Source organism: Urtica dioica, chromosome 11 (assembly GCF_054948205.1).
Source record: "Urtica dioica subsp. dioica isolate 48M chromosome 11, U.dioica_male_clone48M_v1_H2, whole genome shotgun sequence".
Lineage (NCBI taxonomy): Eukaryota > Viridiplantae > Streptophyta > Magnoliopsida > Rosales > Urticaceae > Urtica > Urtica dioica.
Genome location: NC_142766.1, coordinates 15,347,681 through 15,374,641, shown reverse-complemented (window position 1 = coordinate 15,374,641; position 26,961 = coordinate 15,347,681). Strand labels below are relative to the sequence as shown.

Genomic DNA, 26,961 nt, shown 5'->3' with positions numbered 1-26,961 from the left:
CCATGTATTAGAAAACTTTGTTCTTTAGTACATTTTCTTCTGAAATATCCGTTAACTATCCGTATTTCGGATATCTCCTAAATACCCGTCGGTATAGCTATTTCAATCCTTGCTCCGGGCAAGCCCACATTAAATATGTCCAGCATAAGTTGATATTTGAGACAATGGCTGTTCTTTTTGTGTGCAAGGTTTTCGCAATAATAGATAAATCATACTGCACACCAGCTTGTGAATCAGATATCGTATTACTGGGCATTTTCAACAGATGTTGTCTAATGTTGATCATGACCCTATAATAAATCACTCAGTCATCGAGTTCTTCAGAGGCAAAAATGCTAATTAGAACAATACTCTATTAATGAAATTCCTGTGCAACAATGAGGCCTAAATGCTATGCAAGACTATGTTATATATTATTACACTTGGTCCTTTTTCGCCATGGTTTCAACAGATGGTTCTACCAGAGAAATCGTACAAAGGAAATAATTTTTTATACATAACAGAGATCAACAATGTCTTGAACATCAAAGAAACCAGGTTAGGCAGACCTAAAACAAGAACAAAAATCTTGATGAATGTCAAGAATTTACCTCCGTTGACAAATCATTACCAGCTCTGCTCTTCTCAAACTTTTCCTTCCACTCTCTCCAAGCGGTCCTGACTTTGTCAATCTGCGAATCAGGAATTCCCGTGTTTCGATCCAAAAGCTCGACCCATTCATTCCAAGGAGCCGCCGATGGGTCCAAAAATTGTGAGATTCTCGGAAGCATCGTGGATGCATAGAACTCATCAACTTCCCTCAGAATCGGTCCCGATTCACCCATAGTCTGCAGTTCGGGCCTAGTCTCATTCCATGGTCTTGTTCTCGTCAAAAACGAGTTTCCTCGTAATATCAGGACTTCTGACGGAGCAAGCGGGACTACGAATCTCGAGAACTTGAGCAAAGAGAGTGGTATAACATCTCTCGGGAGTAAATTCCTCTTCACCGCCACGGCCGTACCGACCATTTTTCGAATCTGAAACGATTGCCTATATAATTTTTAGAAGACAGATTAAGAGAGCTAGTCGAAGAAAAGAGAAAAAATTCCGGACCTGATGTAGCATAAAAGACTCTCCCCAAATCGAGACCTCAACGAAACCATGTCCACATGATTTCTCCAAATCTCCGCAAGAACAACGAAAGATCTTTCTGAAATGTGCCGCTCCTATTCGATCCCTCTCGTCGGGTTCGTATAGCCATTTAGCAAGAAGAGGTACGTTCTCTTCAGAAAGATTAGAGCTTGATCCAGCAGAATTTGAAGTGTCGACTCCCTCTGATTTGTTATCTTCTTCTCCATCGATCGCCTCAGAATCAGATTCCAGTCCCGTTTCAGGTTTTATTGTCGTAACGTTACCAGTCCGGCGCGATTTTTTTACGGGATATTTTTGCCTGTAATTTGCTCGTATTGTGTAGTTATGGAATGGATGTTCTCCCTATATATGTATAAATTAAAAAAAAAAAATCACAAGGTTCATAATTCAAGAATCCTCACAAAAATAAAAGTAAGAAAGGTTTTAATTACCTCGAAAGCATTCAATATCTGATTGAAGTCTGATATATGTACAGCAATTTCATCTTCGCTAAAATTACTTTTGATTCCGATTACATCTACCGGAAGAAGGTAAGAGTACTGCCGAAGAACGCACTCTCGTCTGGGGTCAAATCTCCTAAATATACGATTAAGATTAGTTATCAAACACTTAAAATGCTTGAGCTAGAAAAATGATCAGCCACAAAACATAAACATTGTTCTCAAATGGGTAGGGTTTGGTTCTCACTTTTTAGACGGCAAAACGCTGAAAACCCTAATGTCACGAGGCAGAAAAGCGTTGATGTCGTTCGCTAGAGCGATCCCATCAGGATCGTCCCTCCATGCACTCTCTGGTATCTCCATCTTCAACGATATCGTAGTTGCCAGCGAGTGAACCTGATTAAGAAAATTGAAAAGATATAAAAATAAAAATCGAAACCCTAACACAATTTAAAACTCATGCACTATAGAGGTAGTTATTACTCCTTTATCAGTGCGGCTACTCCGAGCCCACCCAATCCTCTGGAGGTTCCCAAAATTAGTTTCTTTAATCCCACCGACTTTGAAGATCGCACTTTCCAATTCCTTCTCTACAGCTACATTCCAATCATTTGATAAGCTGATTGAGTGTATTACAAGTTTGACTCAGTCAATATCGAGCCTTATACATTTCTTGTAAAATGAAAGAGAGCGAGAGAGAGAGAGAGAGAGAGAGAGAGAGAGAGATAAAGAAACTTACTGGATAATGAGTGCTCGTTTCGTTGCATTTGCAAGCCTGGAATATTCAGTACAGAGAATGTTAAGCGAAAATAAAAGGTTGCAGAAGAATTTTCATAGGACGAAACCGAACCTCTGTATTCGGTTCCGACATAGCCGACGCGGAGAGCGACTTTCTTCTTCATGAAGGTTTCCCATTTCTTGGACTGAGACTCGGTGGGTTCTTCGAGCGTTGAGGGAGACGGAGAGCATTGGTAAATTTGGGAGAGGTTGAGGGGTATTTTGGGGTTTGCAGCGATTCCAAAGCTGCGGTGGGTTCGTCGGGGTTTCGCGAGCCACGGCGTGAGCGGGAGTCGCAGGGACGAGATGGCCATAGACACACTTCACTCACTCATTTACCTCTCTTTTCCGTTTTTCGCTAAACCCATTCAGAAAGCTCATATCCAATACTAACTGTGATTTTTAGCAATTTTTAAGCCGAATTTGATTTTTACTACACTATATTTAACACTAAAGATTATATTCTAATATACTTCTAGTTTAATTAGACTAATTTAACTATCTATTGATTATATGTATAATTTAAAATATAAATAATTTAATATACATCAAATGAATAGTATTGAGCCCATAAAGACTATAAACATTTGTGTAATTTAAAAAAAATATAAATGTAATTTTTTTTTATCTGAATATAAATGTAATCTACGTTTGGTGTTAGACTATGTATTTAGTGTACAAATTATCATTAGACCATTTAAGCTTGCCCATAAAGAAGCCCAAACCGGCCCATTAAAACAGACGATTGCTGCGATATACCGTCCCTCTTCTCGTGTGCCACGACACAACACAATACTATCGCTTCTGCTCTCTCTCTCTCTCTCTCTATCCCTTTATCTTCTTCTTTTGTCACTCTATTCTCCTCCTTCTTCCTCCTTAAACCCCGAAACCCCAAGCCCTAGCTCACTCCAACCAACGCTCTCTCAGTCCAGAGCGAGCGGTAGAGAGAGAGAGAGGGAGAGAGAGAGAGAAGAAAGACACAGCAATGAGCCCGTCGGCGCTCCTCGCTCCTCCTTCAACCCCGAGCACTCCTCTCATTCTCCGATCTCCCTTTCTATGCCCTATCCCTCTCCGAAATCCCTCCGCCGCCAGAACCTCTCTCCCTCTCCACCGGCGCTGTTACCGAGCCTCAACGCCAAGGAACTCCTCTTCTTCCGCCGCCGCGCCGTCGAATTCCGACGTCTTTGGCGGAAAGAAGGAGCTCACGGGGATTCAGCCTCTGGTGGAGAAGCTATCGCCTCCGCTCCGCCTGGCTGGCTCGGCCATCGTCTTCTCGGCTGCCGTGGCGGCTGGCTACGGCCTTGGGATTAAGGTCGGGAAGTCTCAGAACGCCGCTATCGGCGCGGCCGTGGTGCTCGGCGCCGCCGGAGGAGCCGCTGCGTACGCTCTCAATGCCTGTGTTCCGGAGGTCGCTGCCGTGGAATTGCACAACTATGTGGCCGGAAGTGACGATCCCACGGCCGTGAAGAAGGAGGAGATCGAAGGAATCGCGAAAAAGTAAGTTTTTTTTATTATTATTTATATTTTGTGATTTGAAGGAAAATTTGACTAAAAGCTCTAATCTCGGTCCATGTGATAGTCTGACAACGAAAATTAGTTACGAGATTTTTTTTTTCTCAAGTCAACAAATTCCACTTATTTCACTCCAAGTTTCTCGTCATGTATCTATCGTTGTTATTGTCATATTCATCTTGATTTTGTGTCCTGATTTTATTTCCTGTTGAAAATCTGTTAGATATGGTGTGAGCAAGCAGGACGAGGCATTTAACGCCGAGCTTAGCGACTTGTATTGCCGGTAAGTTAGTTACTTTCTAGTTTATTATGCTCTGTTTCCTTGATGACAATATGACAATTCTAAGGCCGGTTAAAATAATTTTATTATTTTTCTCTTTCTATACCAGGTTCGTCTCTTCTGTCCTTCCTCCAGGGATGCAAGATCTCAGCGGGAGCGAAGTTGATACGATCGTCGCTTTCAAGAACGCGTTGGGCATTGATGATCCGGAGGCAGCTTCAATGCATATGGAGGTACTATACTAGCTGTAACATTTTACTGGTTCTTCTCTGTTGAATTTGAAGTAGTTTATTGAACTGGGTTAGTCCTTGTTGGCTTTCAGATTGGTCGAAGACTGTTTAGGCAAAGGCTAGAGACCGGAGACCGTGATGGTGATATAGAGCAGCGACGGGTATGTTTTTTGCTGGTATGCATAAAATTTTGAGAGATATGGAGCTTGAGCACTGTTAGTGATTCTCCAGTGCAGGCATTTCAGAAGCTGATTTATGTTTCGACTTTAGTTTTCGGGGATGCATCGTCGTTCCTCTTACCTTGGAAGCGTGTGTTCAAAGTCACTGATTCGGGGGTATGATTTTTCTATGTGGAAACAATTCCAGGATTGCTATTCTTTAATTTTTGCTTCATTCTTTTACTGTGGCCCACAGTTTTTAATTATTGCTCTACCAGGTTGAAATTGCTATCCGTGATAATGCACAGCGGCTTTATGCTGCGAAGATAAAATCGATTGCCAGAGGTATATATACACATGCATTCAAGTTGTATTTACCAGTCTTTCGTAAGTAAAAGACCTCGGATTGTCTCGGGTTTCCTTGAAAGCTAAATCAAATAATTTTATTTATTATAAAAATAGGCTTAATCTATGTTCTCTCCCTTAGCATGGTATCTTTCCCTGTGAGTAGCATTCTCTGCATACTTAGTGATTGAGTTCTAATTTTTTTTTCCTCCTTATTTTGATTATAAAACTTGATTTGTCTTCCTCAGACATTAGTCCTGAGGTGCTTGTCAGCCTTAGAGAAGCACAACTCATGTACCGACTTACCGATGAGGTAACATTCCGTAGTGTAGTGCTGTAATATCTAATCTTTTTTATGAGACGGCCAATAGTTATTTACTTCGGTATTTGTGGTTTGTACAGCATGCTGAGGACTTGCTCAAGGACCATACAAGAAAGCTTGCTGAAAAGAATATTACATCTGCTCTCAACATACTGAAGGCCAGATCAAGAGCAACGTATGAATATTTCCATATAATTTCTGTATGATCAATGGTCTCTCTTGAAAGTAATCGTAGAACACAACGTGCGAGTACTTAGCTTCAGTCTTTTTGGATTTGCTTTAGCTTAGATGTTTTAGCAGCTGCATTGAATTTTTTTTTTTTTTTTTTTTTTTTTTAACTCCATAACAAGCTTCAGTATAAGTTTCCACTTCCGATATCTGTCATTTCTATTACTCATCATCCGGTTCTTATTTTTTTTCTTCCAGTCAGGGAGTTAAGCAAGTTGTTGAAGAGCTTGATAATGTATTAGTGTTGAATAATCTACTAATTTCGTTGAAGAACCATCCAGATGCAGACAAATTTGCTCCTGGGGTCGGTCCGGTTTCCTTACTAGGTGAAGATGGCTACTATGCCTCACAACTCTGCATAGTAATCTAAAACGTAATAAAAATGAATGAATATTAAGAGTTATTATTTTGTTTCTTTCTGGCTTAGGTGGTGAATACGATGGTGATAAAAAGATCGATGACTTAAAGCATCTCTTTAGAGCTTATGTTACAGATGCGTTATCCAGTGGTCGAATGGAGGATAACAAGGTAAAAAGTTCGCGGTGTAGTTTTTGGTTGCAAAATATAGAATTCGGGGACATTTTCTGGTTGCATATTAGTAGAAATCTCTACTGGAATTGATACTTCCCGAAAGAAGACAACTTATTGGTGTTCGCAGGACCATTCCGGACTGGCCTGTCATTATATTCGTCATATCTTAGTACATCTCATCGACGATATGTTTTGGTTGACGTGAATATCTTACTTTCCATTTTCTTTTGTTGGTTCCTGCAGCTGTCTGCTTTGAATCAGTTGAGGAATATATTTGGCTTAGGAACGCGTGAAGCAGAGTCGATTGTTCTCGATGTAACTTCGAAGGTCTATAAAAAACGGCTTTCACAGGCTGTTACTAGCGGGGATTTGGACGCTGCTGATAGTAAAGCATCCTTCCTTCAAAATCTCTGCCAAGAGCTGCAGTTTGACCCACAAAAAGCCAGTGCGATCCATGAAGGTAATAATGGCTTAAATCAAATGACAGAATCGTTCTCGAGTAAATAGTCATCATTTAGCGCGCACAACTGTTTATAGAGTTTTGTTTGTTTGTATGCTCTATGTTTTTATCCAAAATATTACTCTGTTAGCCACTAATAATGTGTTATGTATTTGTCTGAAGAAATTTACCGCCAGAAACTTCAACAATGTGTTGCGGACGGAGAGCTGAACGATGACGATGTTGCTGCTCTGCTTAAGCTACGGGTCTTGCTCTGTGTGCCTCAGCTGACCGTGGAAGCCGCTCACTCAGATATCTGTGGCACTTTGTTTGAGAAGGTTATCATTTATACATTTGACTTAACTAACTTTCTATACATTCTTACTTACTCCCGTTTGTAGCTTTAAACCTCTTCCATAATTTGTTTATTTATGCCAACACATGACGTGGGAACAACGAAAGATCTTATTTCCAAAAATTGTTTTTCTCTTCGGTCACAGATTGTGAAAGAGGCTATTGCAGCAGGAGTGGATGGTTACGATGCAGATATCAAGCAAGCTGTCAGAAAAGCAGCACGTGGCTTAAGATTGAGTCGAGAGCTTGCAATGTCGATTGCCAGTATAGCGGTAAGTATTTCCTATATCTTTCTTTGTTCTTTCAGCTCGCTATGATATAAGAAGCGATTTGTTACCGAGCTATATTATTGGGAATAACGAAAGCATCTCTCAATACTCAAAGGCTCGTTCTTCTCCATTCCATCTGTGCAGGTTCGGAAGATTTTTGTCAACTACATAAAACGAGCCCGGGCAGCTGGGAACCGAACTGAGTCAGCAAAGGAGCTGAAAAAGATGATAGCCTTCAACACTTTGGTTGTGACAGAGCTTGTAAAAGACATCAAAGGCGAACCAGCCGATACTCCGGCAGAAGAGCCTGTTAAGAAGGAAGAAGACGAGAAACAGTTCAAAGACGAGGAATGGGAATCCCTTCAGACGCTCCGGAAGATAAAACCGTCCAAGGATCTCGCAGCAAAGATGGGGAAGCCCGGGCAGACTGAGATAACTCTCAAGGACGACCTACCCGACAGGGATAGAACTGACCTCTACAAAACGTACTTGCTCTTCTGTCTAACCGGGGAAGTAACCAAAATCCCGTTCGGAGCCCAGATCACTACAAAGAAAGACGATTCGGAATATGTTTATCTGAATCAGCTCGGTGGAATCTTGGGTTTGACCGCGGCGGAAATTGTGGAAGTACACAGGGGCTTGGCCGAGCAAGCTTTCAGACAGCAAGCAGAGGTGATTTTGGCAGATGGGCGGTTGACAAAAGCCAGGGTTGACCAGCTCACCGAGCTGGAAAAGCAAGTGGGCTTACCTTCACCGTACGCACAGAAGATTATAAAGAGCATAACGACTACGAAAATGGCCGCGGCTATCGAAAGTGCCATCGGTCAGGGAAGACTGAACATTCAGCAGATCAGGGAGCTCAAGGAATCGAGTGTCGATCTCGAGAACATGATATCAGAGAGCATGAGAGAGAGCCTCTTTAAGAAGACGGTGGACGAGATTTTCTCGTCCGGCACGGGAGAGTTTGACGAGGAAGAGGTCTTTGAGAAAATCCCCGCAGACCTCAGCATCAACGCCGCGAAGGCGAAAGGTGTCGTTTTCGAGCTCGCCCAAAGCCGGCTATCAAACTCATTGATTCAGGCTGTTTCACTGCTAAGGCAGAGAAATCACAAAGGAGTGGTATGCTTGATAATCAATATTAATTTTTTTTTTTAAGTATTTAAAGAGTTGCATGTTATGGAAATTTTCTGTTTCTTTTGCAGGTTTCGTCTCTCAACGACTTGCTGGCTTGTGACAAAGCTGTGCCAGCGAAGCCCCTCTCATGGGAAGTGCCCGAGGAACTAGCTGATCTGTACACGATATACCAGAAGAGCGAGCCGGCCCCCGAAAAGCTGTCTCGCTTGCAATTTCTTTTGGGGATCAGCGACTCCACCGCCGCCACTCTCCGGGAGATGGGAGACAGAGCTCTTTCTGTTACCACCGACGAAGAGAACTTCGTATTTTGATTCCCCAGTCTTAACAATGTAATTTAAGTTATTATTTACTTGGCTTTGCCGTGATCGGCTCATTTTTTGTTGTTTAAGATGTCGAAATTTCAGAAAGTTGGTAGTGAGATTGTTTTAGATAAAAAGAGTTCGTAGTTGTCCATGCAGTACCAGGTGTTGAAAAACTCTAGGGTATTGTAAGATTTTGCAAAATGCTTCTTCTTATGTGCAAGGGAATTATTAATGGAATTAAATATTCATATTCTTCTTCTCTTGCAGTTTTTCTTAAAGACCAAAATAAGGTGAAAAATCATATCTAAAAAAAGAAAAGTGACACTCAAGTCAAAATAAAGTCTCCGTACTTTGGCATGCTTCCTTCCGAATTCCAATGACGTTGTTTCCAGTAATTTGGTCTAGCATGGCAACGATGTGTTACGATATGGATAGTTTAGTCTATTAATTATTCTTGTAGTAGTTAATCTAGTCGCATTCACTATTCTCGAAGGAACTTTAAAGTTCTTGTAATTTTCGATTTTTCATTGAAATGAGATGATTTTGTAAGTTTGTGAACTTGCATCGGAAACGAAAGCTAAATGCGAAGATCACCAAATAGAAAGTTGTGAGCATTTGGGTTAATGAGTTGGAAAAGAGAAAAGCTTTAAATACCCAATGCATGTTCATTTCTAAGAATGCAATTCTGTACAATGAATGCTATTTTTTTTCCCTTTCTTCAACATAAAAAGACAATAATGTTTACTTTCTTTCTTTTTTTTTTTTTTTTTTTTTTGAGAAATAGAATATGTTATCATTGATAATGTTGTTCAATAAGGATTACAAACTCTATCGAGAGAGGAAAATTCTCCAACCAAATGAGTTCATCGTCTATGAAAAGAGCAAGAGTGGTCAATCAATGAGCGGTTAAGAACTTAATATCTGTTGCTCGTCTTTGTGAGCAAGATTATTGTTTAAAGTTCATTAAGAATGACCTCTTTGTAGATATGAGACAACTTTACTCTCGGAAAGACAGACAATAAATTATATATACGAGACAAAATACTTTCAAACGTGTTAATGAAATTAGAGTTTCTCCAAACCTTGGACTACCGTCTTTGCATCTGACTCCACGAAGTGGTTGGCAATCTCACATCCAAAGTCCATGATAAGCCAAAGGCATAGAACAATAGCCTCTGCTTCTTTGACTGTGAACATGTCTGGAAGGTTTCGAACCAGGGCCGCCATAACGAAATCAGTTGAGTTGCGGATGATAGCTCCAATGCCGATACAATTCGAGTCATGTGGGAGGGAAGCTGGCAAAAAAATAATTGTATGCAGAAAAAGAAAAATTATAGAAAATTTATAAAATAGGAATAGTTATTTATTTATTTATTTATTTAAGTTTGAAAAGTTTTTTTCTTCTTTGCTTCGGCTGATGACCAAATTTGTTGAGTGTATGGTAATTTAACAAATTTGTGGTATCTTCCATCGGCTCCTGTAGCTATATAATTTTCTTCAAACGTTAAAATTTGTATTTTAGCCAACATTTAGTTAATAATCATAAATTAATCACTCAGCTATCACCTCATCTCATCAAATAAGGTACGTTTTACTCTTATTATCACTACCACGTAATGAGACTAATGTGTAACTATTACACCTAAAATTGTAAATGTTAGCTAAAATGCAATTAAAATTTCCGTGAATATCTTTTTTTTTTTTTTTAAAGATTCAGAAAGTTTTACAGTAATTCTATATGAAAATGTATATAGGGAAAACAATGCTCAATAAAACTGCAGACAGTAAAAAAAAAAAAAAAAAAAAAAAAAAAAAAAAAAAAACCAAAGTATACGGGAGAAATTTAGCTCATTGCATTTATAAAAAGTTGGTTTTAATTCTATACCCTCATCTCATTTTTATTTTATTTTCTATTTATTTTTTCAGTCCAAAATATCAAAATGACCTTTAAAAATTGCAACATTTTGTTTCATGCACTTAAAAGTTTCAACTTTAAGTGAGTACCTCTCTTAAACAAATAATACCTCAATACCCTTCTCTTTTTTTATTTTTTTATTATTTTTTTAAAAACAAAACAGCTGCATATTGAAAAAAAAAACGAGACAGCGTACGTGGGGTGCTTGGCTCAGGGTTCTCGCTTGCACACCACACAAATCATCGAGTGAAGCTTCATTCGGGCGGACCCAAGACATTCCGGTGGCGAAGTCGAGTTCCGACGTCGGCGACGATATTGACGGTGCAAAAACTCAACCCCTAAACAAATTAGGGCTTTGTGTTTAAGGTAGTTTCATCAATGAAATTTTTATATTTCGAGTTTGATACTTATTTTGTTGTGTTAGATTGAAAACTTTGTTAGTTTTGAACCAGAAAAATATGTATCCAACTCAATGAAACTTTGATTGGAAAATATTTTCGAATGTTGAATATGATCGTCGAACTCTACTGATACTGGTAAATTTCCAGTAGATCAGTAGAGCAGTAGAGTTCCAGAGGTAGAGCAGTAGAGCAATAGATCAGTAGAGTAGTAGATCTGTAGAGCAGTAGATCTGTAGAGCAGTAGAGTTTGATTTAAGCAGTAGAGTTCCAAAGGTAGATCAGTAGAGCAGTAGAGTTTGATTTAAGCATTAGAGTTCGAGAGTTAGATCAGTAGAGTGACATAGTTATATCCGTAGAACAAAGTAGATTTATATAGTAAATTTATTATTAGCATTCTAATTTTTAATTTTCATATTGTATATTAAATTTATCATTAGTATTCTAATTTTTAATTATCATTTTGTAGATAATGACGGAGAAGCAGAGTTGGTTGATGTTATACCTCCAATAGTTCATAAGAGAAAAGGCAAGAATAAGACAAAGAGAATTCCTTCAGTGGGAGAGAATATGTGGAAGAATAAATGTTCAAAATGCAATTAATTTGGACATAACATATCAAGATGCCCTTTGAATGGAGGAGAAGCTAGGTCGACACCAACAAAAAAACGCAAGAACTGATAAAAAAAAAAGATGCTTATATGTATTTTTTTAATTGACTTATTTATCGTATGTCCATGGATGTTTGTTACCATGCATTATTGCTTTCATTTTCTTAAATTGTAGTGATATTAATATTGATCTACTAATCAGTAGAGCAGCTCTAATGCTCAGTAGAACCAATAGTAATATTGCTCTACTGACCAGTAGAGTAGCTCTAATGCTCGGTAGAACCACTAGTAATATTGATCTACTGATCAGTAGAGTAGCTCTAATGCTCGGTAGAACCATTAGTAAAATTGATCTACTGACCAGTAGAGTAGCTCTACTGCTCGGTAGAACTACTAGTTATATTGATCTACTGATCAGTAGAGTAGCTCTAATGCTCGGTAGAACCATTAATAAACTTGATCTACTGACCAGTAGAGTAGCTCTAATGCTCAGTAGAGTCACTAGTAATTGTGATCTACTGACCAGTAGAGTAGCTCTACTGCTCAGTAGAGTCATATAAAACTTAAAAAATATTATACATGAAACTAACTAATATTAATAAATTTGTCACTAATGTTATAAATGAATCTAATTCTAATTAATTGTTCACTAATTTTAATCAAATATATCATAGGACACATATAATAGATGAAGCCCATTAATTTTAAATTATTCATATGACTTTGTTATTATACATGAAACTAACTAATATTAATAAATTTGTCACTAATGTTATAGATGAATCTAATTATAATTAATTGTTCACTAATTTTAATCAAATATATCATAGGACACATATTATAGATGAAACTCATTAATTTTAAATTATTCATATGACTTTGTTATTATACATGAAGCTAATTAATATTAATAAATTTGTCACTAATGTTATAGATAAATCTAATTATAATTAATTGTTCACTAATTTAATCAAATATATCATAGGACACATATAATAGATGAAGCTCATTAATTTTAAATTATTCATATAACTTTGTTATTATACATAAAACTATCTAATATTAATAAATTTGTCACTAATGTTATAGATGAATCTAATTATAATTAATTGATCTACTGACCAGTGGAGTAGCTCTAATGCTCGGTAGAGTGACTAGTAATATTGATCTACCGACCAGTAGAGTAGCTCTAATGCTCGGTAGAGTGACTAGTAATATTGATCTACTGACCAGTAGAGTAGCTCTAATGCTCGGTAGAGTGACTAGTAATATTGATCTAAGCGGGAGGGGAGGAGTTTTCAAGTTTTATATTTTTTTTAGCTCATTGCATTTATAAAAAGTTGGTTTTAATTCTATACCCTCATCTCATTTTTATTTTATTTTCTATTTATTTTTCAGTCCAAAATATCAAAATGACTTATATGCCCACGTTTTTTTTATTAAAAAATATAAAACTTGAAAACTCCTCCCCTCCCGCTTAGACCTAGCGAACATGGAAAACTGAACAGAAAAAAAAAAATTCCAGCAGAGAAGGAGAGTGGAGAACCCAGGAGAGTGAGAGGTAGAGCGAGAGTGAGCGGAGAGAGAGAGAGAGCACGCGGAGAAGATTTAAAAGGGGGCCGAGAGACACCGGCGGCGAGCGGAGGACGAAGGCAGCACGCGGAGGATGAGGTGAGACACCGACGGCGCGCGGAGGACGAGAGACACCGGCGGCGTGCGGAGGACGAGGTGAGACACCGGCGGCGCGCGGAGGACGAAGGCGGCGCGCGGAGGACGAGGTGAGACATCGGCGGCGCGTAGCTGTAATCATCTGCTCAATTCGTGTACTTGTAATCATCTGCTCAATTCGTGTAGTTGTTAGAACTAGATATTGACAGGTTAGGGGTTAGGATAATTAGAAATCATATTAGCCAATAAATAAAGGAGATTAAGAGAGTAGAAGACATGGAAATATCAGTAGTATATCACAGATGAGTAATATGCTCCATTGTCAGTAATCACGTTGTGTTCCTAGACTAAGTTAGAAGTAGAGTTTTTGTAGATTTACCATTGAGAACTGTGATAAGCTAGTAAAAAATCATCTCTGCTTGTTCTCTCTTTTATTTATTTCACTGTCGAAATCTTTCTAATTATAAATACAAAACCCAGTAACTTGGTTCGCTATATCCCATTAGTGAGTTGAGTGGTTGGGTTGGTTTTGGAATATGATGGATTTGTTACCAATAAGCGTTTTAACTTTTTTTTCTTCTTCTTTGTTATAAGAGTAGATGTAGTAGAGTGGTCTTTTATGAGATAAAGTAAGTGCACTCATGTTTTCTTTTTTAATTTTTATTCAATATTGGAGGAAAATAAATCTTATATGCATATGACCTGTATATATAGCTTCTACTCCATTCAAATGGCATCTTGATATGTTATGTCCAAATTGATTGCATTTTGAGCATCTATTCTTCCACATCTTCTCTCCCACTGAAGGAATTCTCTTTGTCTTATTCCTGTCTTTTCTCTTATGAACTATTGGAGGTATAACATCAACCAACTCTGCTTATCCGTCATTATCTACAAAATGATAATTAAAAATTAGAATACTAATGGTAAATTTAATATACAATATGAAAATTAAAAATTAGAATGCTAATAATAAATTTACTATATAAATCTACTTTGTTCTACTGATATAACTATGTCACTCTACTGCTCTACTGATCTAACTCTCGAACTCTAATGCTTAAATCAAACTCTACTGCTCTACTGATCTACCTTTGGAACTCTACTGCTTAAATCAAACTCTACTGCTCTACAGATCTACTGCTCTACAGATCTACTACTCTACTGATCTATTGCTCTACTGCTCTACCTCTGGAACTCTACTGCTCTACTGATCTACTGGAAATTTACCAGTATCAGTAGAGTTCGACGATCATCTTCAACATTCGAAAATATTTTCCAATCAAAGTTTCATTGAGTTGGATACATATTTTTCTGGTTCAAAACTAACAAAGTTTTCAATATAAAACAACAAAATAAGTATCAAACTCGAAATATAAAAATTTCATTGATGAAACTACCTTAAACACAAAGCCCTAATTTGTTTAGGGGTTGAGTTTTTGCACCGTCAATATCGTCGCCGTCGTCGGAACTCGACTTCGCCACCAGAATGTCTTGGGTCCGCCCGAATGAAGCTTCACTCGATGATTTGTGTGGTGTGCAAGCGAGAACCCTGAGCCAAGCACCCCACGTACGCTGTCTCGTTTTTTTTTTCAATATGCAGCTGTTTTGTTTTTAAAAAAATAATAAAAAAATAAAAAATGAGAAGGGTATTGATGTATTATTTGTTTAAGAGAGTTACTGCATGAAACAAAATGTTGTAATTTTTAAAGGCAAAAACCAAAATCACCCGTACGGGGACTACTGTGATTTTTATTTTATTTTTTGCTTAAAAAGTATGTAACTTGTCCAAGTTTGTTTGCGTTTAGATCCCAGCCCAGCCCAGCCCATGTTCCTTTAGGGCCTCTTTGTCCGTTGGGGAAGAACTAACACTGATCGCAGCCACCCAAAATCGGCGGCGCTGTGCTGAGCAACTCTATATTTGGGTTTGTTATTGACAGTGCGGTTCAACCCGGGAAAAAAGGCTTTAGTTTTCGAGCAAGTTATATTTAACCTCTCTCTCTCTCTCTCTCTCTCTCTCTCTCTCTCTCTTGATGCTTGAGCTGATTATGTATTTTTATTTTAATTGTTTCCCTTTGAATGATTTGTTAGAGAAGTTCTGAGGGTCGTTTGAGACAGAAGAACGCTGAATTGAAGTCGAAATAGAGACGGTTTCACTGTATCCGTTACTATACAAACATCCCTGAGCTCTCCTTTAAACTCAGTCACATACCCAAACCCAAACCTAAATTCAATCCACTGACAAAGAAAGTCTTCAGAGAGCCAAGCCTCAGTCAGTTCAATTCGCGACTGATCAATTAGCTTTCGCAAGGTGGTCGAATTCAATGGCGAAGGAAGAGTTTAGGGTTTACAATTCGCTTACGCAGCAGAAGGAGACCTTCAAGACCACCGTGCCTGGAAAGGTCGGAATGTACGTCTGTGGCGTCACGGCTTACGATCTCAGCCATCTCGGCCACGCCAGAGCTGCTGTCAATTTCGATGTCCTCTTCAGGTCACTGACATTGTCAATTTCGAGTTTTTGAATTTATTTCTGGATTGATTGCGGTGCAATTGTACAATTACACTGGTCAAGTTGGATATGGAAAGTTTTTACGTAATGATATTGAATTATGGGCTTTTAATCCAAAGTCTGCTTTTTCATTATTATTTTTTGAAGATGAAAATATAAGGCCATGAGTGAAGAATGTAATGGAGGTTTGTAGGTGTGTTTGTGAACGTGCAGATATCTACAGCATCTGGGTTATGAAGTCACTTATGTTCGGAATTTTACTGATGTTGACGACAAGGTGAGGTCTTTTTGGCTGTTTTTCTGTGAAGAAATGAAAAGTTGTGTTGGTTTTCAGTGTAATTCTATGTTTTTTTTTGGTGGCATAGGACTAGATACTCGGATGGTTAATTGAGTCTGTAATGATGCTTATCTTTGATTTATCGCAGTTAGTCAGGGAAGACTTGATAGTATTTTCTGATTATTTGTTTCTTTTTTGGGCTTTTCTTTTTTATAAATGCTATTTTGTTGGTTGATTGTAAGATTTGGTATGCTTGTCTTCTTACTTAGGTTTGTATCAAAGAACAGTCTTCATTCTGTATGCAGTATAGATTTGGGCACTATGTGTTCTGTTCATAGTATCAACTCATCAATTTGTTAGCTTGCTTTGAAATTAAAGAATTACGGTACAATGACAGGGATTTTATTTACTTGGTATATCCATATTGTTGGTGTAACTATGAAATTATTCATAAGGGAATCCAATTATGGGAGTCCTAAAGTAGGGTTGCACTCTGGATTTGTACCATTATTAACTGTGATATAAAATTCTTGTGTCGTAATTCTAATAATGGTTTATATGCAGATTATTCGTCGAGCAAATGACATTGGGGAAGACCCCATAAGTTTAAGCAACCGTTTTTGCGAAGAGTACCTTCAAGACATGGGTGATCTTCAGTGCCTCCTTCCTACCCATCAGCCACGTGTATCGGATCATATGGAGCAGATAAAAGACATGATAACTCAGGTCTCTCTCTCTCTCTAACTGGAAAAGGGAAGACTTTGACTAGAAATCATAAATATTAAAGAAGACAAAAGCAGAGTGTCATAATCATTCAAATTCTCGAAGACATAAATAAGAGTTGTGCATCGGGTTCGATTCTGGTTATTTCTTTCTCATGTCTTGTTGCATAACGCAGATTATCAACAAAGGCTTTGCCTATGCGGTTGATGGAGATGTGTTCTATGCTGTTGAGAAGTTCCCGAATTATGGCCAATTGTCTGGACAAAGGCTGGAAAACAATAGAGCCGGCGAGCGTGTTGCCGTAGATTCAAGAAAGCGTCATCCCGCCGATTTCGCACTGTGGAAGGTTGGAAATTTATTTAGTTTCAAATTTCAATATTGTAGCTTATATGGTATAAGCAGTATGCCCCGCGCGTTGCTGCGGAATAATTAATATATTTTAGTCTGGAGGAAGAAATATATAAAGACATGTCCAAAAATATTTAGGTATGAAAAAAATGAATTAAAAGTTTTTTTTTACTGATAAAAAAAAAAATCGGTATAAATGAACACTACTTGTGTCTAGGGTTCAATCTCTTAAAAACACTGTTCATTGAACAGTGTTTTTGTCAGAGGATTCCTCTACTTTATAGTTTATATATATATATATATATATAATATAATACAATATCTTGTATTGTTGTCTGATAGTTATATATGAAATCTGGCAGGCTGCGAAGCCTGGAGAGCCCAGTTGGGACAGTCCGTGGGGACCTGGAAGGCCCGGGTGGCATATTGAGTGCAGTGCTATGAGTGCTGATTATTTGACCTTCAAATTTGATATTCACGGTGGAGGAATTGACTTGATCTTCCCACACCATGAAAATGAAATTGCTCAGAGCTGTGCAGCCTGTGAAGAGAGCAGCATAGGTTACTGGATGCATAATGGACACGTTACTAACAATAATGAGAAGATGTCAAAGTCTTTGGGAAATTTTTTCACTATCCGTCAGGTAATTGATTGACACCGTGGTTTTTTTTTTTTTTTTTTTTTATTTTATTTTTTTATGGTATTATAGATCTTTTTTTCTTCTATATAAGAGAAATTAAGTTTATATACTGTATTTCGGCGTCTTGCAGATTACCGAAATTTACCACCCTTTGGCTTTGAGATACTTCTTGTCAAATGCGCATTACCGAACCCCTCTTAATTACACAATTTCTCAGCTGGACAGTGCATCTGATGCTATTTATTACATATATCAGGTTTGAAATCTCATCCAGAGGTTGAACAACATCTTGTGTATAGGAAAATCGACCATTGCATATATTCGTTTAGTAACAGCTGGACGGTGAATCTTTTGTTGAGCTATTGATACAAATTTCAGACGCATCTCGTTTAGCTTATCGTTTGTAGTTTAACCTCAGTGAAATTGCTTCTGTTAAATAGAAACAAACAAAATTTCTGATCATCTGCTGTAAAAGTAACTTCATGTCCCTTGTTAAAAAAAAAAAACCAGTAGGTTCAATTTTTACCCAACTTCCCTACTTGGTTCAAGCCACTATTGGAAATATTCCAGCGGCATGGTGTTGGTCGTTTGGTATCCAAGTATGGGTTTAATATTTCTCAATTGTATGTTTAAAAGTCCTGAAATTCATTATTGGATCATTTATATTGGAGAACACCTCTTGATACTAAAATGATGGTCTCATTATTTGATGATCTCCAGACTTTGCAAGATTGTGAGGACGCGTTGACTGCGTTTCAAGAAGGAAACCCGAAGGAGGGAGCGGAACCAAATGGAAAAACAATTCAGATCGATCCGAAGGATGCCCAAGAATGCATCACTAAGCTAAGCACTGAATTCGAGAGCAAAATGTCTGATGACATGAACACTGCTCATATATTGACCGGTGCTTTTCAAGACGCTTTAAAGTTGATAAATAGTTCCATCAACGCAGTCAAGGTAATATTGAAAAACAGTTTAATATTGGCTCCAGTTTCCTCGCATTTTTTTCTTTCTTTATGTTGAAATTCGGAAAATTGTGATTTCTTGAAGAAGAAGCAACCAAAGAAACAGAAGCAGCAAAAGCAAAAGCAACAAAAACAGCAAGACCAACAGGACGAAGAAGAGCAACAGAAAGAACAGCAATCATTGATGATCCAATCCCTCATTGAAGTGAAGGAACAAGTTAAAAAAATTCTCTCCATTCTGGGCTTACTATCGTCCAGCACACACTCCGAGGTAATTCTAATTTTTTATTTCTTTTCAGTAGTTTGATTGTTCAATCAAACTTAACGAGGAAAATATCCGGGCAGGTATTACAGCAGTTAAAAGACAAGGCTTTGAAGAGGGCAGGTTTGGTCGAAGACGATGTGAGAGACTTGATCGAGGCTAGGGCTGAAGCTAGAAGAAACAAAGAGTTCTCTAAGAGTGATCAGATCAGAGCCGACTTGACCGCCAAGGGAATCGCTCTCATGGATGTCGGGAAAGAAACTGTGTGGAGACCTTGTGTCCCGGTTCTACAAGATCAACCACCGCAGGAATCGGCATGATGGTGAGAGAGAGAAGTCTTTTATAATTATTACATCAAAATATACATCGAAATCATGTTGAGATCATTTTTCGTGTCACTTCCCCGTCTGGATTATTTAGATTTCCGGTCTAAACGGTTTTCCTTAATCAGTTCTGGATTTTTACTCGTGTTTGTAAGTTTATATATTGAAGGAGCTGCTTGAGATCTGATCAAGCTGCTCTATCTTACACCCCATATGGCATCTACCATAAACTAATAAAATTGGGATTTGTAAGATATATAACTTGTCACATTATCAAATATTGTCTAAAAGAGACCTGAACTTATTGATTATTAGTTCTTTATTTTATGTTTTAATTAGTTCTGGCTGTGCTAGAACTCGTTGAACTATTTCCTTTTTTTTTGTTACTTGTTAGTATAGCATATTCTTAAATTTTATGATTGTCTAGACAACTAAATTGATCACTATTCCGAATCATCAAATGATAATATTGTCATCAAACAGAGAGGGATACAACGGGTTCCCATCATCGTTTAACTGCATGGATTATACTAGTAGCTGTGTTAACACTTTACCCATGCTTTGACGTAGTTTATGATCTTAGATCATATCCTTAAATAACCAATTTCAGTTTAATTATAATCAATTACGTTTATATACCCCATGCATTGAACACTACAATAAATACCGGAAACAGCCTCGACATTTCTAATGTTTAAAGCGTTCGTTTAAAAACTTACTCATAACTAATGTTTAATGTGTTCGTTTAAAAACTTGCTCATAACTAACATGGGATCTCAAATATCAAAATATAAATATTATCTTTATTTACACGACGAAGCAAATTAAACTCCAACTCACGATAAAAAATATTTGTAAAAATTGTATTAAATATTACTCATATTTTTAGAATGATGGGTGTCTTTTTTATATTTTTTTCTTACGACCCATATTTTCATATAATTTTATATTGATTTGAAAATGGAAAATATCAACAGTATCTCCTGTGTTTAATCAAAATGCGAGATTTATTCCTTCCACTTTTCAGAAATAACATACATCTCTCCTCGCTTTATTATAAATGACATTTTCCTCCCCTAAAAATATGTAATATCTCAAATACCACCCTTTTCGTTATATTTTTAAAAATGAAAAATAATATTTTTGGTCTCTCAACTTTGTCACTAGTAATAAGTTGGTCCCTGAACAAAAAAAATCTGCAGTTTTACCCCTTCGTCATTGTAATTGTATCATATTTGGTCCTTATATTACTTATATCGCCAAAATAAACGAAATTCGATCGTGTGTCTATCATGTGTTGGAAAAAATAAAAAATATTTTGGTAATAACGTGAATTCGCAAAATGCCCTTAATGAAATAACTCTTTATTTTTATTTTATATATAAAATAAATTAAATAAAAATATTTCTTTATAAAAAGTTAAGAATTTTTGTTATAAAGAGAGGTTTTGATTTTTTTTAATAAAATAGTAAATAAATATTTATTTTAGTAAGGGCATTTTGGGGAGTCCGTTTTTTTTAAATAAACGAAAAGAATGGTATTTGGAATATTACATATTTTTAGGGGAGAAAAATGCCATTTATATTAAACTGGTGGGAAATGTATGATATTTTTGAAAACTGAAGGAATAAATCTCGCATTTCGATTAAACATATGAGATTGATATTTTTACATTTGAAAACGAATTTGGAATGAGGTATATATATGTCTACCGCTCAAAATAAGACAATTGTGTCTAAATTCCTAATATATCTGGACCTGTGCTGTAAGTACAATGAAAATTATGACATAATAATAATCAATCATTTACACCACAAAGCTGCCTGAAATCAGCGGGGGGAGTTGCGAGGAAAGAGAAATAGTTGTAAAATATTTGACATAGTTGATCTTATTCTCATATTTCTTCCTCTTGATTTTGGGTTTATTTAAAAAAAAAAAAAAAAAAAAAAAAAAAAAAAAAAAAAAACCTTCAAGGCCGTCAAACTCAGCATGCAAGAGAGCCGAAATATTTGAATTTGAAACGGACATATTAGCTAGATACATATAGAGCAAAGTCCATTTAAAGATGTTATGAACAACTCAGATTAAATTTATATACTTTCTCTAGCTTTTTAATTAATCACTAACCTTTGACTTTCTAGAGACTTTGAAGCTCTTGTAGTTAATTCTGCTTCAGCATTTGGGAGTAGAAGATTCTGAAAGTTGGGGAACTTGCATAAACCTTGCAACGGAAACCAAAAAATATGAAACTTTCAAAAGGCTTGCATATAAATTACCAAAAAATAGATAAATAGAAAATATTTTGACTAATCAGATTCCCCACTAAGAAAGGTTCACACAACACAATGGAGCGTTTTGTCGCAGCGCACTGATCAAAATGATGGTTAGTTAAATAATACTATAATTATGAAACGTAACAGAAACAAGAAAAATGAGCATACAAGCTTTTGACTTTTTCTGAGCATGCTGCAAAAATATCAACAAAATTGACCCAAAAAAAAGAAGAAGAAAAAAAAAATACAACCATGTCGTCTATAAATACACTGATTATTCTCCAACAATTGGTACTCAATATCGTGTCTAGCTTAATTAATTTCTTCCTAAACATCATATATTGTCAATATGGCATTGATCTCAAAATCGACTGCGATCAGCTTCTTGATTGTTGCAATAATGTTAGTGCACTCAGAAACAGCCTCAGCTCAATTATCAATAGATTACTACGCAAAAGCGTGCCCTAAAGCGGTGTCGACGATCAGGACTGAAGTGACCAAGGCCGCCATGAAAGACCACCGAATGGGCGCTTCCTTGCTCCGTCTCCATTTCCATGACTGCTTCGTCAATGCACGTCTATCAACTCTCTCTCTCTCTCTCTCTCTCTCTCTCTCTATATATATATATATATATATATATATGTATATATATATAACTTTCATGACTGCACAGTATTTTATATCTAGCCTAACATGCATGCATGGATTACACATTAGTATTTTCATTTCTATATGCCACCATGCTACGATAAATTTATTAATTTTCTTACAGAGTTCCAACTTATATAGGAAACAAAATGACTCAGATCATAATCATATATATATATATATATATATATATCCTTGCTTGCTCTTGAGTAGAGGAGTATGTAGTATTCATGGACGTGGGTGTGTTAATTACAGGGATGTGATGGGTCAGTTCTGTTGGATGACACGTCAAGTTCAAAAGGAGAGAAAACGGCGGCGCCGAACAACGAGTCGCTGAGAGGGTTCGAAGTGATCGACGCCGTCAAGTCCCAACTAGAAGCCATCTGCCCCGGTGTCGTTTCTTGCGCTGACATACTTGCCGCCGCAGCTCGCGACTCCGTTCGCACTGTAAGAACCATAATTTGTTCCATCCATGGCATTAAGAAAGATTTAGCCACCATTTTTTTTTTTTCATGCAAAAATATCTGATGATGGTTAATTTGTGTTTTAACCGGAAAAAAAAAAGTTGGGTGGGCCTTCTTGGGGTGTTGAGCTTGGAAGGAGAGACTCCGAAACTGCGAGTTTCAGCGCTGCCAACACCGAGCTTCCGTCTCCCATACTTGATGTTGCCGACCTTATTACTTTTTTTGAGCTCAAAGGATTCACTGCCACAGAAATGGTCGCACTTTCAGGTGATAATTTCTACCATACTTCAAGTGGTGATCATAGAGACTGACTTGACATGCTTTGAAACCGAGAAATTATCTTAAATATCGCTCAACTCGTAAGAAATATCCTACACATCATCACATGCGTATTTTCTCACAGGGAACCAAATATTCCAATCGGTACATGTTAAGATTAGGTTATGAGTTGCTCTTAATAGAGATATGGAAAAAAATAGTTGGATTTTTGTATTATTTAATATTTGAAATTAAAAATAATTGGATTCACTCAACACTATTTTGAGGTACATGTTAAATCTCACGTCAATTTAAATTCTCCTACTGTTAATTAGATTGAGATGAAACGATTTGTTGTGGTTCGGTTTGGACGGTTTTTTATTTGAAAAATGTCTAGTCCGACTTATCAAACTGAGTTTACACAGTTTGATTATGATTTTGTGTGAAGGAAAACTAAAAGCTGTGACCATTTATAATTAAAACGAAAACAGGAGGCCATACGACAGGGAAATCCAAGTGTGTCCTGTTTCGCAACCGGCTCTACAACGAGACCGACATAAACGCTTCGTTCGCTGCCTCCCTCAAATCAAACTGCCCGAGCTCAGGCGGCGATGACAACCTCTCTTCCCTCGACACAACAAGTGCGGTCGTCTTCGACAATGCTTACTTCAAGAACTTGGTAAACTCCAAGGGTCTATTGCACTCTGACCAACAGCTTTTCTCCGGCGCCACTCAGTCTCTGGTCAACACTTACAGCCAAAACACGGCCACGTTTTTCAAGGATTTTGCTGCCGCGATGGTCAAGATGGGGCGGATGGGCCCGCTCACCGGGACGGACGGTCAGATTCGCTCAGATTGTCGGAAAGCCAATTGACTCTGCTGACTTGTGATGGTTTCAAAGAGTGTTTACAACTTTACATTATGTGTCGATTCTATCAATAAATGACTATTTCTAGGTCACTGTAATAGGTTTTCTTTTTCTTACTTGAATAAGGGTCGCTGGAAGAAAGTTCCATAAGCATGTTTCTTCGTTGCAAATGCAGATAAGAATCAGTTTTCATGGTGAACTTCTGTATGGTTTTGGTTGGAATCATTTGTATCGGGTTATTATAAGACAGCAAATTTTATATATATATATCTTCGGTGTTCAATATATATAGCTGAGTGACGACAAATGAAGCGTAAAATCTAAATGACACAAGATAAAAGTAGAGAGTAAACATTTTGATAATGAAAGCAGAAAATTCCTCATGACAGGAGAAGCTAACCATCAGTGTCATTCCCACCATCCTTGAAAAGCTCTTGACCATATCCATGACTCGGTCCAAATTCTGGAAATCACTTTTAGCCAAATTCTTTTTTTAATTAAGGTTGTAATAATTTTTTTTATTTTCTAATATAAACCACGCTCTGTTACTTATTCCCCAAAACTAACTCAACATGAAGTGGGTTCGATGCGTAGAAATCGGCCATGGAGGTTTCGCCTCTGTGAGTAAAGCCAAATTGAAATTGAAGAAAACTTGTCCAGAGCTGCCTCCGATCATCGCCGTCAAGTCTGTGGAGACCATCTCCTCCGCTTGTTCGTCGCTGGAGAACGAGAAGTCGGTGCTCGACAGAATCAGAGTGTGTCCGCAGATCACCCGTTGCTTCGGCGACCAAATCACGTGCGAGAACAACAACATCTACAATCTCATCCTGGAGCATGCCTCCAACAGAACCCTAGCATTTACAGATCCGATCGGCTAGGGTTCCATTGGAAACATACTGCATGAGGAGATTGTAGATGTTGCTGTTGTTCTCGCACGTGATTTGGTCGCTGAAGCAGCGGATGATCCGCTGAAACACTCCGATTCTGTCGAGCACTGACTTCTCGTTCTCCACCGACGAACAAGCAGAGGAGATGGTCTCCACGAACATGACGGCAATGATCGGTGGCAACTCCGGACAAGTTTTCTTCAATTTGGCATTGCTCACAGTGACGAAGCCTCCATGGCCAATTTCTTCGCATCGAACCCACCCCATGTCGAGATTCTGTGTTGAGTTAGTTTTGGGGTATAAGTAAAAGAGTGCTGCTTATAACAAAAAAAAAAAAAAAAAAATATAACAAACTCACTCCAAGACAAAATCTTAAAAAAAAAGAATTTGGCTAAAAGTAATCTCCATCTCCATGACTCAGTCCTTCGTCAACGGCGGAGGCCTCCCGGGCCAGGCTTTCTACACCTCATCCCCGATCTGGATCTCCGGCGCCGACAAGATTGCCGCCGCCTCCTGCGAGTGCGCTAAACAAGGCCACGTCTTCGAGATCCAAACCATCGTCTGCATCCCCTCCAAGAACGGCATCGTCGAGCTCGGCTCCACAGAGGTCCGATCCCCCAGCACCGATCTCACCAACAAGGTCTGAATCCTCCTTAACTTCACCTCCGCCACCGGCGTCGAGTCTACCTCTAGGGCCAACGACCAGAACGGCAACCATGATCCCGTCGAGACCAAAGCCTCTGCCGCGCCGAGCTCCAACATCACAGAGGCTCTGGCGACACAGAGCCTCTTCACCAGAGTGCTCAACTTCGCTCTAGAAGCCACAATGAGAAATACCCTCCGACAGAACCAAGTCTTCGAAGTAGGCTCTTTCGAGTTTCTCAGCCGAGCGGCCACAAAACTAGGGTTCATACAGATGTCTCTGTAGGTGTCCGAGGAATGTCCAAATGTTTTTGAAGTCAAGGCCACAGAATTCGAAGCTCGAAAAAGCTGAGAGAGAAGCCAAGAGATTAATGGTGGTGGGACATCTCCGCTTCCAGCCTCCACTTTCATCTACAGAAATAAAATTCAAGTCTTTACTTGAAATTTTTCTCACTTTTCCCTACTATATTTGTAGTTATACTGTAATTTTACTAATGCAAAATCTGAATTCTATTTTCTAGAATTTCAACTGATGAATAAATAGAACGAATCATGTACAAAGAGAATGACATAAATACACACATTTTCAATCCTGATGGATATTGTGAATCGCTGTAACGATGCTTTTACAGTCGAACTCCATCGTCTTCATCCAGTTCTCAAAGTCCCCAATTTCCTGAGACGAACACAACCAACTGATAATAAGCAAATGAAATCACACGTTTTTACTCCAAATGAACACCGATCGACAGAAAAGAAAGATCGATCGAACCTTGACGGCGGTGTTGAGCGTGCGAGTGGCGGCGAGCCACTGGTCGGTCTGCCTCGTGAACCTGGCGATCGTGGCGGAGAGAGATCGAATCTCGACCTCGATTCGCTTCTCGTTAACGAAGCTCTCCTGTACGCCGTCGTTCACCGCCTCCACCAGAAGGTCCGAAACCCTCGCCGCTTTCCTCATCGCCTCCTTCTTCGCCTTCTCTGCCAACGATCATCGTTTTCCTTTCAATGAACGCAAACGCTATAGATACAAATGTATATATACATAGATGGCTGACTAACCGGTGGCATCGCGGAGTCTGAGGGAGGACTGGTGGTGGTCGTGGACTAACTGAAGCAGCGAGGCTTCCAGGCATCCGGGATCAAGGTCGGAGGAGAGAGCCACGCGCGCACGCGCTGCCGTTGGGAGACGCGCCGGGGAGTACATCTGACTGTGCTTTGGGCGGAGAGAGAGTATGATTTTTTCTTTTTTCTTTAAACAGAAATATGGGATATATTGTGAAAGCATTTAGTAAATTAGTATTTAGTATATGAAACGACACACACAAGCGGCGGACGTGACTCGACATCAGAGTCGTTTATAGCCCAAAGCATTCTCCTAGTGGTACTCCGAGTCCAAGTTTCTAGGCCATGTCTTATTTTCTAATTTTAAAAAAGGCCACTTTTAATTGAAAAATGAAGGGAAAATATGTGGAGTTTGCTGTTGAAGTCACAACAACAACACATTATTTCATTTGTGATTTCATTTGTATCACAAATGAGTCTAAATTGCATTCGTATTTTTTTTTTTTTTTTGCATATTTGTCACATATATAATGTCTTAATTACTCTTCTATTTTATATTCAACAAGAATCCATATCCACACTCAAACCCTAATCTCTCATCAAATTCTCTCTCAAACCCTAATCTCTCTAGCTCAAGCTCCGGCCACCGCGCCGATCGCCGCTCCGACGAGGTCACCGCCGACGTAACCCTCGTCGGAGCTCTCGCCGGAATCACCGGCGCTTCAGATTATCGATTTATTCTTCTAGTCTACTTTTGTTTCGTAAAT

General features: G+C 38.3%; 5 protein-coding genes across 7 annotated transcripts; 3 read left to right on the top strand and 2 right to left on the bottom strand.

Moving 5' to 3' along the window:
- Positions 1–389: 389 nt before the first annotated feature.
- On the bottom strand, positions 390–2,748 carry LOC149381588 (Pseudouridine synthase family protein). Of its 2 annotated transcripts, none has more exons than XM_089629720.1 (7): positions 2,422–2,748; positions 2,311–2,346; positions 2,055–2,167; positions 1,819–1,967; positions 1,563–1,707; positions 1,093–1,473; positions 390–1,016 (listed from the first exon to the last, which is right to left on the bottom strand). In XM_089629720.1, the coding sequence occupies exons 1-7, from the start codon at positions 2,660–2,662 to the stop codon at positions 579–581; spliced, it is 1,503 nt and encodes a 500-aa protein (XP_089485846.1). In that variant the 5' UTR covers positions 2,663–2,748; the 3' UTR covers positions 390–578. The 2 variants fall into 2 exon arrangements, with proteins under 2 accessions (XP_089485846.1, XP_089485847.1); XM_089629721.1 differs by having other exon boundaries at positions 2,055–2,190; positions 2,422–2,733.
- A 385-nt stretch (positions 2,749–3,133) lies between these two features.
- TIC110 (translocon at the inner envelope membrane of chloroplasts 110) lies at positions 3,134–8,712 on the top strand. The gene is made up of 15 exons (XM_089630256.1): positions 3,134–3,845; positions 4,084–4,143; positions 4,250–4,373; positions 4,463–4,531; positions 4,607–4,705; positions 4,807–4,873; positions 5,122–5,186; positions 5,276–5,370; positions 5,622–5,749; positions 5,851–5,951; positions 6,198–6,414; positions 6,577–6,731; positions 6,894–7,019; positions 7,161–8,135; positions 8,219–8,712. The coding sequence occupies exons 1-15, from the start codon at positions 3,334–3,336 to the stop codon at positions 8,459–8,461; spliced, it is 3,036 nt and encodes a 1,011-aa protein (XP_089486382.1). The 5' UTR covers positions 3,134–3,333; the 3' UTR covers positions 8,462–8,712.
- Positions 8,713–15,071: 6,359 nt separating this feature from the next.
- On the top strand, positions 15,072–19,414 carry LOC149381586 (Cysteinyl-tRNA synthetase, class Ia family protein). The gene is made up of 9 exons (XM_089630148.1): positions 15,072–15,535; positions 15,767–15,830; positions 16,395–16,556; positions 16,729–16,899; positions 17,264–17,545; positions 17,673–17,798; positions 18,263–18,499; positions 18,593–18,778; positions 18,853–19,414. Exons 1-9 carry the CDS (start codon positions 15,369–15,371, stop codon positions 19,087–19,089), a joined length of 1,632 nt encoding a protein of 543 aa, XP_089486274.1. The 5' UTR covers positions 15,072–15,368; the 3' UTR covers positions 19,090–19,414.
- A 2,247-nt stretch (positions 19,415–21,661) lies between these two features.
- LOC149381585 (cationic peroxidase 1-like) lies at positions 21,662–23,835 on the top strand. Its single transcript, XM_089630150.1, has 4 exons — positions 21,662–21,936; positions 22,269–22,460; positions 22,579–22,744; positions 23,227–23,835. The coding sequence occupies exons 1-4, from the start codon at positions 21,715–21,717 to the stop codon at positions 23,607–23,609; spliced, it is 963 nt and encodes a 320-aa protein (XP_089486276.1). The 5' UTR covers positions 21,662–21,714; the 3' UTR covers positions 23,610–23,835.
- A 1,579-nt stretch (positions 23,836–25,414) lies between these two features.
- BLOS1 (GCN5L1 family protein) lies at positions 25,415–26,404 on the bottom strand. Of its 2 annotated transcripts, XM_089630152.1 has the most exons (4): positions 26,192–26,404; positions 25,905–26,110; positions 25,715–25,808; positions 25,415–25,543 (listed from the first exon to the last, which is right to left on the bottom strand). In XM_089630152.1, exons 1-3 carry the CDS (start codon positions 26,334–26,336, stop codon positions 25,719–25,721), a joined length of 441 nt encoding a protein of 146 aa, XP_089486278.1. In that variant the 5' UTR covers positions 26,337–26,404; the 3' UTR covers positions 25,415–25,543; positions 25,715–25,718. The 2 variants fall into 2 exon arrangements, with proteins under 2 accessions (XP_089486278.1, XP_089486277.1); XM_089630151.1 differs by having other exon boundaries at positions 25,537–25,808.
- Positions 26,405–26,961: the final 557 nt, after the last annotated feature.

Coding starts and splice junctions, on each gene's coding strand:
- LOC149381585 (XM_089630150.1), top strand. CDS start 21,715: ATGGCATTGATCTCAAAATCGACTGCGATCAGCTTCTTGATTGTTGCA. Junction 21,937..22,268: donor TCCATGACTGCTTCGTCAAT/GCACGTCTATCA, acceptor TGTTAATTACAG/GGATGTGATGGGTCAGTTCT. Junction 22,461..22,578: donor CTCGCGACTCCGTTCGCACT/GTAAGAACCATA, acceptor GAAAAAAAAAAG/TTGGGTGGGCCTTCTTGGGG.
- LOC149381586 (XM_089630148.1), top strand. CDS start 15,369: ATGGCGAAGGAAGAGTTTAGGGTTTACAATTCGCTTACGCAGCAGAAG. Junction 15,536..15,766: donor AATTTCGATGTCCTCTTCAG/GTCACTGACATT, acceptor GTGAACGTGCAG/ATATCTACAGCATCTGGGTT. Junction 17,546..17,672: donor ATTTTTTCACTATCCGTCAG/GTAATTGATTGA, acceptor GGCGTCTTGCAG/ATTACCGAAATTTACCACCC.
- TIC110 (XM_089630256.1), top strand. CDS start 3,334: ATGAGCCCGTCGGCGCTCCTCGCTCCTCCTTCAACCCCGAGCACTCCT. Junction 5,371..5,621: donor AAGGCCAGATCAAGAGCAAC/GTATGAATATTT, acceptor TTTTTCTTCCAG/TCAGGGAGTTAAGCAAGTTG. Junction 6,732..6,893: donor GTGGCACTTTGTTTGAGAAG/GTTATCATTTAT, acceptor CTTCGGTCACAG/ATTGTGAAAGAGGCTATTGC.
- LOC149381588 (XM_089629720.1), bottom strand. CDS start 2,662: ATGGCCATCTCGTCCCTGCGACTCCCGCTCACGCCGTGGCTCGCGAAA. Junction 2,347..2,421: donor TGTCGGAACCGAATACAGAG/GTTCGGTTTCGT, acceptor TGAATATTCCAG/GCTTGCAAATGCAACGAAAC. Junction 1,474..1,562: donor AGATATTGAATGCTTTCGAG/GTAATTAAAACC, acceptor ATACATATATAG/GGAGAACATCCATTCCATAA.
- BLOS1 (XM_089630152.1), bottom strand. CDS start 26,336: ATGTACTCCCCGGCGCGTCTCCCAACGGCAGCGCGTGCGCGCGTGGCT. Junction 26,111..26,191: donor CAGACTCCGCGATGCCACCG/GTTAGTCAGCCA, acceptor GATCGTTGGCAG/AGAAGGCGAAGAAGGAGGCG. Junction 25,809..25,904: donor CGCTCAACACCGCCGTCAAG/GTTCGATCGATC, acceptor TGTTCGTCTCAG/GAAATTGGGGACTTTGAGAA.